Raw genomic sequence first — 17,001 nt, 5'->3', positions numbered from 1 at the left:
TGGGTCCCAAATTTACTATATGGGTCTATAGGAGTGAGTAAGGATGAGATTAGGTCCCTATATGGGTCTATAGGAGTGAGTAAGGATGGGAATAGGTCCCTATATTACTATATGAGTCTATAGGAGAAAGTAAGGCTGGGATTGGGTCCCAAATTTACTATATGGGTCTATAGGAGTGAGTAAGGATGAGATTAGGTCCCTATATGGGTCTATAGGAGTGAGTAAGGATGGAATTAGGTCCCTATATGGGTCTATAGAAGTGAGTAAGGATGGAATTAGATCCCTATATGGGTCTATAGGAGTGAGTAAGGATGGGATTAGGTCCCTATATGGGTCTATAGAAGTGAGTAAGGATGGAATTAGATCCCTATATGGGTCTATAGGAGTGAGTAAGGATGGGATTAGGTCCCTATATGGGTTTATAGGTGAGATAACATTATTCCTTACATACAAAAACCACAACAATTGTTACTTGTATTGATATAATATCATATACGTAATTCTAAGCAGTTGGTGTATATATATATGAGGATTTTTAATAATTAATGTTTTTAATGCATACTATCATGTTGGCTAAGCACTAGTATATAATGTGCACATTAACTAGGAAAATAATGTCAGCCTTTTATATTTAGTGTCCTTGGATATACTTATTTTCAATACCAAACCAATTTTTCATAGAAAACTTGTTTTGGCATTAAAGGATTTTAGTTGGATAAAAGGAACCCTCTCTTGGACAAGATGTGTGTTTTTCTTATCATTGTGCTCATTCACTGCATCTTGTGATACATTTCAGCATTCTGATTCTTGCCCAATGAGAAGGCACTCTGCTTTTTTTGTAATATGTCAGCGTTAATACATTAATAGTGAACATTTGTTTTTTTTAAAAGCAGCTATAATCTTTAGTATAATTTTCTTAAATTTTTCCCAGTTTGCCCCTGATGAAGAAAGATCCACCTTTCGAAAACACTTGGATTATAGGGTTTTTGTATTGTTTCTTTGAACCTATGTGTTATCCTACCATCATAAGTATACTTTTCTAGTTCTATTGTGGTATATGAATATATAATGTATTTCTTATAATATTTATTCTGAATTTAGTCTTTAATCTGTATAGATGCAGGTTTCTCATAACATGTGATCGAGAACAAGGGCGGTGGAATTTCTTTCAAACTGGAAGTCACCAAAGGCAAGGAACATTGGTGATACAATGGGGCACAGTTTATGGTAGTACAAAAATGCTACTCATAGTAAATATTAGAGATATAAAGGCTTAGCTATTTAAGGTTTCACACTTAATAAATAATTTTAATGCAAGATCAAATAAAATATAAATATGTAATACACTCTAAAGTACCATTTATATCATATCAGAAAAACACTTTAGTCACAAGGAACTACGTGTTTAATTTCATACTTCAATTTAAAAAAACTTAATCGGTGTTGTTTAAATTTAATGAGAAGGCATATTTACAACTTTATTACATCCTCAGAAGTTGCTAGAATTTTGGATCTTTTAACAAAATTTTCAATGTTTTCCGAGTGCTTTTTTTGAATAAGTGTGACCGTTACTCTCTCAGTTACATGTGCGTGTATATATAAACACACACACACAAAGTACGATGACGTATGCAAAAAAAAACTATTCTTTGTCCAATAGCTAAATTAACTTCCTTAACCCTCCTCATTGGTGGGTAATGACCGGAATACGAAGGAGTTAATGTAATAAAAAAGAACTTGGCTGAAGTTAGCCATATCCAGTTTATGGCATACATTTACTCTAGTACTATTAAGCTTTAAAGCTCCTGTTAGTTTTTCTTATATTCTTTGCTGAACATACCATGAGAAGAGCATATCTAAACATTTAAGGTCAAAGGCAAGCAGGGTACTTAGGTAGGTGTAATATTACTATAAGGGTTTTACTGTTAAATCACAACTGTTAAAATGTCTTTTTAGTAATGAGACTAACGCAAAAAAAATACCATTAAATATAGATGTGTCATGGTATGAATGGTGAAAAATAATGACATCTTTTTAACATGAGAATAATTCAGAGAAAAATGGTACTACGAGAGATCGTTATAGCTTTTCTTTATTAGTTTTGACATAAGTAGTGCCCCACTACATGCTGATCTTCTTCCAACACTTCAAAAGAGAAGGTGACACGATAAAAATAAAGGATACATACATATATATGTATATCAACTATTATATGTCATAATTTTCATATCTACGCTATAATTACTTTTCTTAGTTTATTTACTAAATGTAAGTCTACTTGAAGAACTGTACACATATACAGAAGAAAGCTGCTGTGCGTCTGAAATTCTTAGTTCATAATTTCATACAAATATTTTTTTTCTATAGTCAACATTATCTTTCTATGCTTTTAAGAAAATTAAATTTCCATCCCTTTTAAAGCATTTTTTACGTCAATCATTATAATACTCTACATAACTTCAATCTGTACAGTTACCCGTTACAACTATCTAAACTATTACCAAACAAAAGGCACATTATATTTCAATTATCTTAGTGATTTTTTTCAGTCTTGTTATGAGTGCCGAGAAGACAGAATCTGCCACTTCTTGAAACTTGGAAGTCCATCTAACTCATGACTGCTTGAAGATCTCATCAACTCTGAAAAAATCAGAAAATAATGAATGTATATGAAGAAACATTCAGTGTGTATCAAACATAAATAGACTGCTTACCGTTTTACAACTTGTCGATAACATACATTTCCTCCGTCACTTCCTATTTCATATGACGGAAAAATTGGATGTGTAAAGTTAAAGGTCTCCAAATTTAGTATCACAAAACACTTAGAAGTAATTTCCAACCATTTTGACATAAATACTTTTAAACTAACCATAATCCATCCAACATGCCCCATATCTGTATAAACTCAACAACATGATAGTGTAACACATCTATACGTTCAATCATAGTCTCTGTTTTGCAATTTGCTTATATTATAAACTCACTGATCACAAAATTAAATTTTCGTACAGAAAATATCACAGTGTATATCACTTAAATAGAAACATTTCAAAGCATGGCCTTATGAATAAGCCAATCACTGAGGATGTCATCTTATAACTAGTGACTTTCTTTTTGTTCATTTGTTTTATTTTATTCAATATTTTGTTTTACTTATTACTAGTAGTAGCTTGCATACCACCATTTGGAATGAATGCATTAGAAAATTGTAAATAATGGTATAACTATTCATGCTGAAGTATGAGAAACAAAATTACTTAAATATGACTGCATTCAGTCAGTAATTATTATTATTGTATATAACTCACTACTCGTGACTTTTTTTACACTTTAAATATACTAGTTTTTTTTACAAACTGTTACACTATATCAAAATCTAGTAGTGTACAAACGTTTTTTTGACAACTATCTTGTAGCTAATGATGGAAATTAGCAGAAATAAAACTAGCAGTCTAAGTATCCTTTTTTTGTGTGACTATTCATAAATCCAAGTCCTATTACGACATTACAGCAACGGGGTGTTCTGACTTTGCCATTACCCGTTTCTGTTTCATGGATGAAATATTTTTATTTCTTTTATAGTTGAGGGGTTTAGGGTAAGGAAAACAAAATGAAAACTAATATTACTTTGAAAAATACTATAACCTACCTACTTATAAACACTAATATCTATATTTCGAACCAAGTATTTTACTAAATAACATTTCCTTTGTTCTGGTTGCAGGAACAAGTAAGACTTCTATGAAATTACTACTAAAATTATAGTTACGGAAAAGAGACACCAAAGTATGTCATTTGTAAGTGGCAGTAGAAGAAAGTACTGGGTACAATATTTGTATTATTGTTATTCATTTTTAAACTATACGCATTCAGTTTAACTGTTTTGTTTTTATCCATAGGATTGCAAGCACAAAATACTTCTCGCATTAACAGTGGTCAAAATCCAACTAGAATGTCGTATATTTACATATAATCAAAATTTAGTATAAATTTTTCTTATCGTTTGAGTTTCGTCAGAGATGAAAATAAAACTTTTATAATTCCCTACATTTAAAATCCAGTTTTTATTCAAATAAAACATTATACACGTCTAACTAACGTCTTAGTTCCCACTGGGAAACTAAGGATCAATTTATAATATTTAATGAAACTAAACTTTATGTTTGTTAAGCCTTCCTCTTAGGAAAACTTAAAACACAACTTGAAAAACCAAAACATTAAATATAACATTGTAAAGACTGTCAGTGAACAGCGTCTTATAGTTAAAACTTTTTTTCATTTGAGACAAAAACTTTACTTAGAGGATTTGTACTGTGAAATAGAATATTTTACTAACATGTGTTACATTTCGTTTTGTTTTTACCAAGGCATAAACAAAATGTAAAAAAATGTTATTTTCTATTTCTCATTATTTCAAGCATGATAACAAAGTGAAACTTGATGTTCCTTAGCAGGTAAATGTAGTGGAATTTAGTAAAAATCCAAGTATTTAAAAAATATATATTTGTAAAAACTAAATAGTAGCAAGTGTTAAAGTAATTTCTGTAGTAGAGCATAATTAAACAAAACAAAAGTTGATAAGATAATAAGCAGTAGACGGGTAAAATGATTTGATTAAGTTTTCTATTAAATGAAATAATTGTACATTATAGGTGTCACATGCTCACAAAGACTCCTGGACAGTTTGCTGCTTTGTTTGTTAGAGCAAAGCTACATTGGGCTATCTGCTGTGTCCACTATAGGGAACCAAACCCCAGATTCGAGTGTTCTAAGTCAGTAAACTTACTGCTGTGCAACCAGAGGACAATATGGACAGAAAAACAATCTTAACAAAATTTGGACTCTGTAAAAATTAAGAAAACATTGCTTAACTATCACTGTTTGTATATCATACATGTTTTACATATTTACATAGAATAAGAGGCATCTCAGAAAAGCTTCCATCTTTGTGTGTTTTCATACAATTGGGTAGGATAGGAATTGCCTAAAAAAATAAATGTTATCTATCTGTAAGTAATGATATGACTATTACACAGAATATCTATGAAGTTACATCCAAACTTTGTACACTGGAATACCTGCACACTGTACTTGAGACTGAATTCACATTCTGTACATAACTGCTTTACACTTGACTGATTTAAAAGTTAGTTTTATTGTACAGGTAGTTTTCAGCATGGTGTGGGTTCTACATTATTCTCACGTATATATAGATGGAAGTGTACTTAAAAATCAGAGAATAAATTAATGAAAGTAACAAACCTTGAGCCAAACAGCTACAGAACATCATCATCTAGGTTTTGATTCAAAAGTTCTTCTAGAGAATGTGCCACTACTTCTGACTGGGATAACGGTGAGAGGCAAGGCTTGTCTCTGTCCTTTTGTATCCACTACTGTCCTTTTCTCTTTCTGAGTTGCAATTAATGATTGAAGTGTAAAGATTTACTTCCTTCGTACTAAAATATCTTAATGATGACGAGAAACCCACTTGAAGTAAAAATGTATAGCAGAAATGGCTGGTATGGGTATTAAAAACTTTAATCAAATTATTTTTAATTGAAGTTTTTAATATCCATACCAGCCATCTCTGCTACATAAAATATCTTAAGTTCTTACAATTATCTTTTGTTTTTCATTATGTCACCCTCTTTAGGTTTTCTGTGTAATATTAAAAAAAAACACCTTCTAATTAGTTGAATGAAGGTATTGTGTCCAAATAAACTTTAATCACATTGAAATATTCATATCTGACACCTACCACAAGTAACAGGCAAAAAAGATCAAATTAACCTGACTCTTTCCATAGTTAAGAACATTGTCATTGTCATGAATAAAGTGAACTGTATCTAAACAATTATTTAACAAAAGTCTGTGTATGTGTATCTGCTTCGACTGCCGAAACCCGGACCAATTGTCATTAAACCTGGTATGTACCTTTAAGGCTCCCCGAGTAGCGATGTAGAGGGATGAGTCAGGGTTCATACCTGACCCTCCATGTCACCCCCAATGGATCCATATGTCTACTCTGTGAATTGTGTCCCCTTACAAACTGTTGGACTGATTGGTACCTTGTATGTTCCCTTGATGTCCCCTGAGGAGTGACATGGGGGGGGGGGGCATTTGGATCTGATGCCCTCATGTTACTCGGGGTCTTTCTACCTTTCCGTACATTTAACAGGTATGTCAGCTAATAGTTGCTAAAACACCTTTGTAAAGTTTTTTTTTTCTTGTTGTTTACTAGCAGTTGGTGTCAAATATTTTTATAACAGTAACATAACCCAACTCAGTAATATACACGGTACTTAGAAACACTTATGTTATACAATAAATGCTAAAGAAAACAAGTATTTTTTCTCTTTCAAAGTCAACATACAGCAGTGCTTATAAAGTGAAGAATAAAGACAGATCTCTCACCTAGTTCTGGGTAAAAAAAAATTCTTACCAGGGGTAGTGGAAGCAACAAAAGTCTCTAGTTTATTTTTCAGACTGTTAACCTCATGCTCTGGTAGGCTATATTCAGTTTCAAGATTCTGGTCCAACTGTTGACACTGTTCATCCAAATTACTGACATTCTACACACGCAGACAATACACACACATAAACATGTCGGAAACTTTCTCATGCATGAATGTACACAAGACATTACATTTTTGAAAATTAATAATGGAAGCACATACAATAAAACTATTGGTACAAATTTAATGTAAACAAGCATACATAAGAGTAGCAGTGATAAGACATGAAATATACTGTTCACACAATTTTATAGTTTATACTTATCTTTGTTACTGACAGTTTATGTGTGAAACAGTTCAAATATAGCCGATACAAAAACAACATATTAATATCTTACTTATAAAAGCTATAAAGTACACGAGCAGACAACACTAGCCAAGCAATATAATGAAACTCAACAACACATAAAGATGAAAGCAAGCAACATGCACTTTACCAAAAGATGAGTTTTCAAAAATGTACATGCATGTACGTACACTTATTAACTATGTGCTAGACAGTCCAAAAGTTGAAAAAATGGAATATATCTTAGTTAACAGTGAGCTTTCAATTGCTTTCTTAAATTACCCTTGAGCTTCTTTGTTGTGTATGTGTGGCTTTATACTTTCTTAAGTTGCACATTATTCTATGCTTTTTGTATTTTTCACAACTAAGGTAGGCACAGCACAGATAGCCCACTGTGTAGCTTGTGCTAATGATTCTTTCACGACCTTCTGTGTTATGAAATTAAAAAATCAAGAAAAAATATATAAAGGAAAAAACTTAGTTAAAATTTTAATCTTTCAGTACTTTTATATATGGTTTACAAAATTTATAAGATCAATCCATGAAAAATTAAAATTAGGTGCCAAGAATGGATGTAGCCTCAAAAGCATGGAAAACTGGCAAAAATCAGTAGCAACATAAGTATATTAAAAAAAAAAAAAGCCACCACACAGAAAAGCACAGTACAGATATTCATGCTTACATGTCTAACAGAACTTCAGGCTAGCAGAGAATGAGGTAGGCTTGTCTGGACAGGATTAAAACAGTAACTTATTTGTATTCAGAATAAACACAAAATGTACTTCAAAATCATAAAAAACAAACCTGATGAATGTATTTTTGGAAGAAAGAATTATCATTAATAGGGAACTAAGAAACTATTTCAAAAGTACATAGTACTAGCATGCTAGTCTGTTAATTAAGTCTTCAGAAAAGTATCAGGAAGTATAAAGTAAAATTTATATTGTGTCGAAAAATTATCCTCACCCATTTCATTAAAACAATCTCCCCAACAAATCATCTTAGCTCAGTTGGATGTAGTCATCTTTATATAAAGTAATGTTTTCTCAGTTTCTTACAAAATCTTCTTTATCACTGAATTAAAACTACTTAGCTGTATAATTACTGCATGAAGAATTAAGCTACTATTACTCACATGTTTTGTTAAGTCAAGCTTTTGCAGAGGGTCACCATTCTCATCTTTTGGTTCATCAAGATTTAAAAGATGCTGAAAAATTGAGTCGTATACATCTGTATTGTTCTCTTAGCAACCAGTGACTAAATTAAGAATATTTTCAAGTGTTCTTTATAACTATAATTAATTTTCTTTCTATTTTATTTTGTAATATCAGCATATCCAAATCTTCACAGGCCTTAACATTTGTGTATTTTTTGGCTTTCTTGCAAAAACCCTAAACGATTTTTCAAACAGTCCTTAAAACAAAAAAAAAAAAAAAGGTTTCCATTCTTCTGAGTTCTTGATCTGATGACGATTTGCTAATATTGATCTGGTGTAAATATCTGGTAGTTAAGATATTACATGGCTTCTGTTTTTTCTTTATTAGCAAGTTAAGATATTACATGGCTTCTGCTGTTACTTTACTAGGAAGTTAAGATATTACATGGTTTCTGTTGTTACTTTATTCTTTATTAGCAAGTTAAGATATTACATGGCTTCTTTTGTTACTTTATTAGCAAGTTAAGATACTACATGGCTTTGGTTGTTACTTTACTAGCAAGTTAAGATATTACATGGCTTCGGTTGTTACTTTACTAGGAAGTTAAGATATTACATGGCTTCTGTCCTTACTTTATTAGGAAGTTAAGATATTACATGGCTTCTGTCGTTACTTTATTAGGAATTCAAGATATTACTTGGCTTCTGTCGTTACTTTATTAGGAATTCAAGATATTACTTGGCTTCTGTTGTTACTTTATTAGCAAGTTAAGATACTACATGGCTTCTGTTGTTACTTTATTAGCAAGTTAAGATATTACATGGCTTCTGTTGTTACTTTATTAGCAAGTTAAGATACTACATGGCTTCTGTTGTTACTTTATTAGCAAGTTAAGATATTACATGGCTTCTGTTGTTACTTTATTAGCAAGTTAGGATACTACATGGCTTCGGTTGTTACTTTACTAGGAAGTTCAGATATTATATGATTTCTATTATTACTTTATTAGCAAGTTAAGATACTACATGGCTTCTGTTGTTACTTTATTAGCAAGTTAAGATATTACATGGCTTCTGTTGTTACTTTATCGGCAAGTTAGGATACTACATGGCTTCGGTTGTTACTTTACTAGGAAGTTCAGATATTATATGATTTCTATTATTACTTTATTAGCAAGTTAAGATACTACATGGCTTCTGTTGTTACTTTATTAGCAAGTTAAGATATTACATGGCTTCTGTTGTTACTTTATTAGCAAGTTCAGATATTACATGGTTTCTGCAGTTACTTAAAATAGTGTAAGGTATCAATTTATATTTTTTTCTAGTTATGATTTTCTTTATTGTTTACATATTTTATCTTCTATCATTTGATTCAGCTACACTTTATTTTGCCACCTACTTCCAAGTGTATATTAAACATGAGATGAGTGACATATGTAGTGTTTAAAGTGATTTGGAAAAGATGTCAGTATGTATGTATTGGGGGTGCAGGCAAGATGGCGTTTGGAGTACAAGTGCAGTGACCAGAGATGAAACATACTCGTGAAAGAGAGATTACGTTAGAGATTTTTGAAACTGTGGTATGTAAGGTATTTGTTTTATTAAAAAATATTACTGTAAATACTCACTTTATCTTTTATTTGTGATTTAATGTTAATTCTCTGAGAAGTGTCTGATATTGTTATTTTGAGTAATCTTACAAATTAGGTTTTTCTTTTTCTGGCTTGCTTTCCTGATGTCTTATTATTATATTTTGCAATTTTATTATTATCAGCTTTAGAATATTTGTGTTTGTTTGATTTGGAGATTGAGTCATTTCTTTATGAAGTCCTGGCCAAGCACTACTTTATTTTTTATTGATGATACTTTGTAAAGCTTGTATTGTTTTTAACAAATCTCAATTTTTTTTGTATTTTAGTAGTAACATGGTTGATTCAATATGCTACATTGCTGATGTTGTTATTTGATATGTTATAATACAGAAAATGCTCTTGTAAGACAAAAAGAACTGTCAGATCTTGCAATTCATTACTTGTATTAAAATTAAAAATACCGATAACAGGGTAACTAAGCGAAATTATACCTTATATATTTTCTGGCTGGTTTACAGTATCATCAAATCATCTTAATTTATTGTAATTTCGGTTTCTCTGTTTCTTCGATTTCTTTGCAAACTAAACATCATTATCAAATTTTAGACTTAATTTTATTGATCTAACTCTCCTTAAGTCGAGTTAATTTTTCTTAAATTGCTTAGTTAAGTTTACTTGTGCTGAGAAGTTACAACTAAAAAAAAAAAGTTTGAAGATGTTACTTTAACATCTGCTACACACTATTGAAATGTTTGTTGAATAATATACTTCAATTTATTTTTAAAACTTTCACAAACAGTAAGTTTTGCTATGTAATTAAAAATCATTGTATCACTATCACACCTCATGAAGTATGAAGACTTAACAGTAGAGGGATATCAAATCAACATGCTGTAGCCAGAATGATTTTTACTTTTGTTTGTGTGGAGCAAATGACTTAATGATTAGCATTGTACAGAAATGCAAGCTAGGATTTCAGGAGTGGGAGTAACTTCCCCTTCCTATGTTTATAATCAAAAGCACCATTTACAAGATGTATCAGTAAATAAAAGTAATAGTTAAATGTTGATACCTTTAACCTTTCCAAATTTTTGTTATCGTTGTCTTGAGATACTTCTTTTTTCTTCTCAGCTACTTCTGATGTCAACATGGCTTGTAGCTGTTTGTTTCGGGCAATTAAATCAAACACCTGTCAATAAAAGGACAACTATTTAATGTCTCTGGAGGTTTATATCCATGTGATTTATGTTTGTTTTCAGTTTCTCAAATAGAGATAACTTTCTGTAAAAAAATTCAATTTTATATGCATGATTAAATAAAAAATTGGTGGTGTTATTTCAAAATCCAAAGTGACTAGAAATATCTAAGGAATTATTAATTATATTAATAAAATAATGCTTTATTTGGGCATACAGCTGTGTAAATAATTACACAGCTAGAGTGTAATAATACTGAATCAAAGGTATATCAATGTTTTAAACCTAGAATATTCTAGCATTTTAGAGTATTTAGAAAAAAAAGAACAGTGTGTGCATGATATGTATTACTTCATACTCAAAATTCTTTAAAGTATTTACTACAAAATAAAGAACTGCACTGAGATCTAATAATTACCAAATGTGCTTACCTGATAGCTGGTATTTTCAAGTTGCTTACTAAGCATTTCCAAATTCTCCTTTAATGAGGCATTTTCCAAACATTTAATGGAGTATTTTTCACACAGTGCAAGTATTTCTTGCTTAATCTCTTCAAGTTCTGCCCTAATAATTTAAAAAAGTCAAAGTTTCTACAAAGTTGTGTACAACTAACAGATGTCAGCTTGAATTTCTCAATAGAACTATTAACTGAGAATGTGAAAAAATAAATTTCCAGTTAAAACTATCAGTTAGAATTACTCATTAAGTTATGAGCTGAAAATGATTATACACTAATTTCCTATTGAATATATAACCTAAAACATAAGGCAATCAAGTATTTAATGAAAAGACAGGAAGATATAAGAAACATAATTAATCAGTAGGCCTAATCTTCATGATAAGGTTCAAAATAAACTGCAGATGTGTTTCTATACATCGCTATTAATTAATCCATTGTACATTTCATACTAGAGTTATGTATGGTATGTTTGAAGTTAAGCCCAAAGCTACACAATGGGCTATATGTACTCTGCCCACCACGGGTATCGAAACCATGTTTTTAGCATTGTAAATCAGGAGACATACGGATGTGCCATTGGGGGGGGCCCAATTTTTAGTAAATATCGTACTTATGTTTGCTTCTGATATACACATTCTGTATTTGTGTAATATGCATGTCTTTGGAATCATAGGTAACTATTTATAATGTGATTTGACATTAAACACTGGGGCCAGGATGTGCCACTGGGGGCTAGAGATATGTAAAACTTGCATTTTAAATCTATCCTTTGTCTGTCACATACTTGCTCAGAAATATTAAAAAAATTAAGGTGTTATATGCCAAAAAGCTGGCAAGCTTTTAGCACATAACATCATGTAATTAGTGTTTGACACAATAAAAGAGAATCAAACAAAACAGTTGTTATTAATATAAATAACAGTTTGGAGCATTAGCCAAGATAAACTAACTAAAAGGAAAAGTCATTTTTTTTTCTTAAGAGATAATACTATAATACATATATTTAAAACAATTAGAAAGAAGCTTTGAAAATATTGTAGAGAATTCTACTCATTTTGTACAAAAAAAAATTAAAATTGTCAACAGAGAGAATCAGAGAACATACAAAAATTTTATGTTGAAATAATAACGGAAAGAGATATAGTGCTGTTTGGTTTTTCTAATATTGGGAATGAAAAAGCCTACTAAACTCAGTTTCAATGTTTTCAAACAAGACCCAAAACTCGAGCGCTTTCAATTAGTTGATTATTCTTCTTCAGAAGAATAAAGAAGAATAGATTTGGGTCTCGTTTGAAAACATTACAGCTTTTGTAGGTGATCCTTGTGTGCTAACTTCTTAACCAAAATCAGTTTCAAGTAATTCCAAAAATTACATCTAGCTTTAATGAATACAAACAGGATTATTAAGTATAATAGCATGAGCCTTTCCTAAAGGACTATTCTGTACTGCTGAACAAAGTGTATATATATAGCTAGAGTATTTATACTTACTCATGTTCTTTATACTGACTCTCCACATTGCATGGCCGTTCTGTCTGCTTAAAAAATTCTTCCTTAAACTTAGCAATTTCTCGTTGAAGTTCTTCTTTATGAGCTTTTCTCATAGCATCAAGGGCTGTAGACAGGATTAATGATTCCTTTTTTTTTAGTCAGTCAAATATATATGAATAAAACTAGCATGATCGAAGGACAACTAAAGAATGTAAGACGCAATCATCTCAATAGGAAAATATCAACATACCTTTGTATTCTATTTCACAATGCAACCTTTTCACCAATAAGTAAGTATGTTTTACTAATCAACATATATTAAATGATTTTATTCCTAAAAAGTAAACTACCAATTAACATAGGTTTAATGAAACATTAAAACCACTTAGTTGGTGTATGTGGATATGTTATATGTTAACAACAACAAAAAAAAAGTTTGTAGAGCTCGGAAAAACGAGTTTATAAGAAATCTTTCTGCTTACTATGGTTTATCACATTTTTTTAAATTTCTAATGAGAGATGTTAATCTTCAGTATTAAAATTTTTTGAATGAACTAGGAAAGTATCATTTTTAAAGTTTGAATTACAAATAGCATTGCAAACATGTATGGAAAAGTTTATGAAAATGGACATAAAAGTCAAGTACTATAGAAATCCAACCATCTTTGTCCTTTTGAGAATGAGCCGCACAAAAATACAGTCATCTGATTGGTTGTCATTCAGCCAGTAAAGTGCTACACCAATATAAAGTCTATAAAAAAGTAGAGGCAGTCACACTAAGCCCAGTGATAATAGTGTGATTCTAATCATGGTTTCCAAGACTGAAATTCTGCATTTCAAATGTGTAGAAATCAAAATTTTAACTGGATATGGATACTCAATGCAAAAGATTATAGCAACATATGTTTCAGTAGCTGCTGTATGCAACACTGTGAACAGGGTACATAAAACTGGTAGAAAAAAACTCAAACTTTCCAAAAGCGATGTTAGTTATTTTAGGGTATACTCCATCAGACAGATGCTAGTCAAGTATAGTTCTTACAAATTAATTTGCTGTAAATATAGATGTGAATGTTACCTAAAAACAGTAACATCCATATTAGCTGAAATGCAGCCTTAAACTTGAACTGGTCCACCACCATGCTTTGCTGTAGGTGTTACCATTCTCCTCTCTGCCATTGATTGTTGCCAAACAATTCAAACATCTCCAGCTTTGCTTATTCTACTGTTTGTGATCACATGCTCATTTTAACCTTTTGGTATGGCTTCCTTTGTCAGAAATGGTTGTCAAGCAGCTAACTACTCATCTGTAGAGTTCATGTCATGCCATCAGTGTCAGTGGTCTACATATAATTTATGGAACCCTGATAATTGACAAGTTCAAGCATATCAATCCATCACACCATTACCACAGAAATACAACACATATGGGCTTATGTAAAAACTGAGAAGGTCAAAAGACAATCACATAATTTGGCTAAATTGTGGGGAGTAATAAAAGGCATTTATATTCCATAATCTTACATTGATAACAAAAGACAATCAAATAATTTGGCTAAATTGTGGGGAGTAATAAAAGGCATTTATATTCCATAATCTTACATTGATAAACTACATGGCAGCCTGGAAAATGAGGTCTGTTGCTCTTTGGCCTCAACAAGTTACTAATGCACTGTAAAACTTATACGCTTATCTTTTGCATTTTCTGTAATAATGTTTTGTAACAAAAGCACAATGACAATAGCAAATGACATTTAAATCTCAAACTTCTTGGAATATAGATATTGCATTTCCAGCAAGCTATATCAAACAAAGTAAAGGGTAAGTTATAAAGATTTCTAAGTTTACAGCTACAACATATCCTAATGAAGAATTAAAATATGAAGTAATAGTATGACAAGTTACATAAGTTATTTAGAACAGATATGATTAACTGAAGGTGTGTTATTACATATAGTTAGGAGACCACTTAACTAAGACTTCATTATTTGATGATACAAACGAGATGGTTTTGAATCTTTTTAATCAAAATGGGGTAGTTGCTGTTTTCACCATGTACGAGAGTTTCTATAAGCGTGAACTGCAGAACTTTGATGATTTGATAGTTGCTTTTCAATTCTCTTTAACACTCTCATGTGTTGGGCTCTATCCAAAATGTTTCAATTTAATTTCATTCTATTATTCTGAACTTTTGAATTCATCATTAAGAAATGCTGTAACTCTGAAACTTGTGTTTAAAATTGTTTAATATAGCTTATTGAAGATGGAATATATATATATATATATATCTTCTGTTACCATTCCACAAGTGTCCAATGTCTGTTACCATTCCACAAGCATCCAATTTCTGTTACCATTCTACAAGTGTCCAATGTCTGTTACCATTCCACAAGTGTCCAATGTCTGTTACCATTCCACAAGTGTCCAATGCCTGTTACCATTCCACAAGCATCCAATTCCTGTTACCATTCCACAAGCATCCAATGCCTGTTACCATTCCACAAGCATCCAATGCCTGTTACCATTCCACAAGCATCCAATGCCTGTTACCATTCCACAAGCATCCAATGCCTGTTACCATTCCACAAGCATCCAATGTCTGTTACCATTCCACAAGCATCCAATGTCTGTTACCATTCCACAAGCATCCAATGTCTGTTACCATTCCACAAGCATCCAATGTCTGTTACCATTCCCCAAGCACTCAAGTATTAAATGTCTGTTACCATTCCACAAGTGTCCAGTGTTTGTTACCATTGTCATTGTGATTTTACTACTCATTAAGTTCCAATTCACATCTGATGAATCTGTTTGCACCATTACTAAATTCACCATCTTGTTACCATTATTCTCTTGTTTGTATGTGTGTTTCCATAATTACAGTACATAGAGCAAGCAATCTCCTCAATGGGACACATTATACACATACCTGCTCTAGTTGCCTGAATTTCTTCTGCTAAAACCTTCTCCTTTTCATTCTCCAGTTGTTTAAGTTCCATTTGATGTTTTTTCTGCATATCTGATATCATTCGCTTGTATGAGTTTTCCATTGCTATCAGTCCTTTTTCAGAGAGACCCTACAAAATAGCAAGAAAATAGCTTAGCTTATCTCTTCTACTGCACCCTTCAACAATGCCTATCTGTTGTAATTCACTTTTACCATACAATAACATTTACAATTTAAGTTTAGTTGAACATGTATGCCCATCTTATAAAATAAAACATGGCAGAGATTGTAAACAACAAGCAAATGGCCAATCACAGTATGTCCATTTCAGTTCTTGCATATGATGACCTGTCTATTAATATAATAGTATTACATTTACTTTTAGGATCAGTAGGACTGAAAATGTCACAAGTGATTTTTGAGCTGCTAAAGATCAATGAATATGACATCGTAAAACAAAGGATTCAACCGTGAAATAATAAACAACCTGATTTAGTGGTTTTGACACTAAGCGTAGCAAAAATGGCAAAATTATAGAAAATTTGTCATAAATAAATCAGAATAAAATGATTAAACTTAGCTTTAAATACATCCTTAATGTAACCTGTAATATCATGGTTAACATAATACTGTGTAAAAAAAAACATTACAAAAAACAGAAAACTATTTAGTTAGTACTGGACAAAACAACTAACTGTATTAAACTTGTAATTTGCTTAGTGGCTTCCTTGAATAATACTATAGAATACATAGTGAAAATATCAACTGCTATCGGAATAAATAATTCAGCAAATTTAAAGATATTATATACTGACTGGTTTATTTGCAAAACAAATTACAATGTTTAATGAAGAACATTCACAGGCTATGTCGAACAATTACTATTTTATTTTTTGAAACACTACGAGCTTACAAACTGACCTTCCACTGTTCAATCTCCGACTGGTATCGTCTTCGTATGGCCTCCTCGCTGATGACATCATGTTTTGTTTCAAGTTTGTGGTGGTAACTCTCAATTATGCTCTTCATCTGTTCCTCATGTTCCAGCTGTAATAAACAAACAAATCAGATCAGAAATACTATTCTAAAAGCTGTAGTTCACTCACTAGGTAATGGAACTTGATACGTTGTGTGTACTAACTGAATGTGTAAACTGAACATTTTTACCCATATTTATAGGTTTTATTTTGTGATGAATTCCTACTGTTATTAATTCTTACTATTAATCCAAGTTATAAATTAGCTAATTCATTCCTGAATAAAAATCCATGAGACAGTAGCACTACAATAAAATGAGCAAGATTTTAATCTGATGTGAAACTGTACATAGTTTGTAAACTATGATACAATAC

The 17,001-nt window shown here is 31.3% G+C and overlaps 1 protein-coding gene across 2 annotated transcripts in view; it reads right to left on the bottom strand.

Moving 5' to 3' along the window:
• Positions 1 to 2,067: 2,067 nt before the first annotated feature.
• LOC106466604 (protein outspread-like) overlaps positions 2,068 to 17,001 on the bottom strand; it is a 35,385-nt gene continuing 20,451 nt past the window's right edge. The window contains exons 12-19 of one of the 2 annotated variants that reach the window (XM_013926898.2): positions 16,571 to 16,696; positions 15,632 to 15,779; positions 12,703 to 12,826; positions 11,183 to 11,315; positions 10,628 to 10,744; positions 7,940 to 8,011; positions 5,266 to 5,412; positions 2,068 to 2,640 (exon numbers count right to left, since the gene is read on the bottom strand). In XM_013926898.2, coding sequence (XP_013782352.1) covers positions 5,293 to 5,412; positions 7,940 to 8,011; positions 10,628 to 10,744; positions 11,183 to 11,315; positions 12,703 to 12,826; positions 15,632 to 15,779; positions 16,571 to 16,696 — 840 coding nt within the window. In that variant the 3' untranslated portion in view covers positions 2,068 to 2,640; positions 5,266 to 5,292. The remainder of the gene's footprint in view (positions 2,641 to 5,265; positions 5,413 to 7,939; positions 8,012 to 10,627; positions 10,745 to 11,182; positions 11,316 to 12,702; positions 12,827 to 15,631; positions 15,780 to 16,570; positions 16,697 to 17,001) is intronic. The other variant, XM_022394639.1, reaches the window with a different exon arrangement.

This window comes from Limulus polyphemus, unplaced genomic scaffold (genome assembly GCF_000517525.1).
Source record: "Limulus polyphemus unplaced genomic scaffold, Limulus_polyphemus-2.1.2 Scaffold2317, whole genome shotgun sequence".
Lineage (NCBI taxonomy): Eukaryota > Metazoa > Arthropoda > Merostomata > Xiphosura > Limulidae > Limulus > Limulus polyphemus.
Note: the sequence above shows the minus strand (reverse complement) of the source record. Positions and strands in the feature narration are given on the sequence as shown.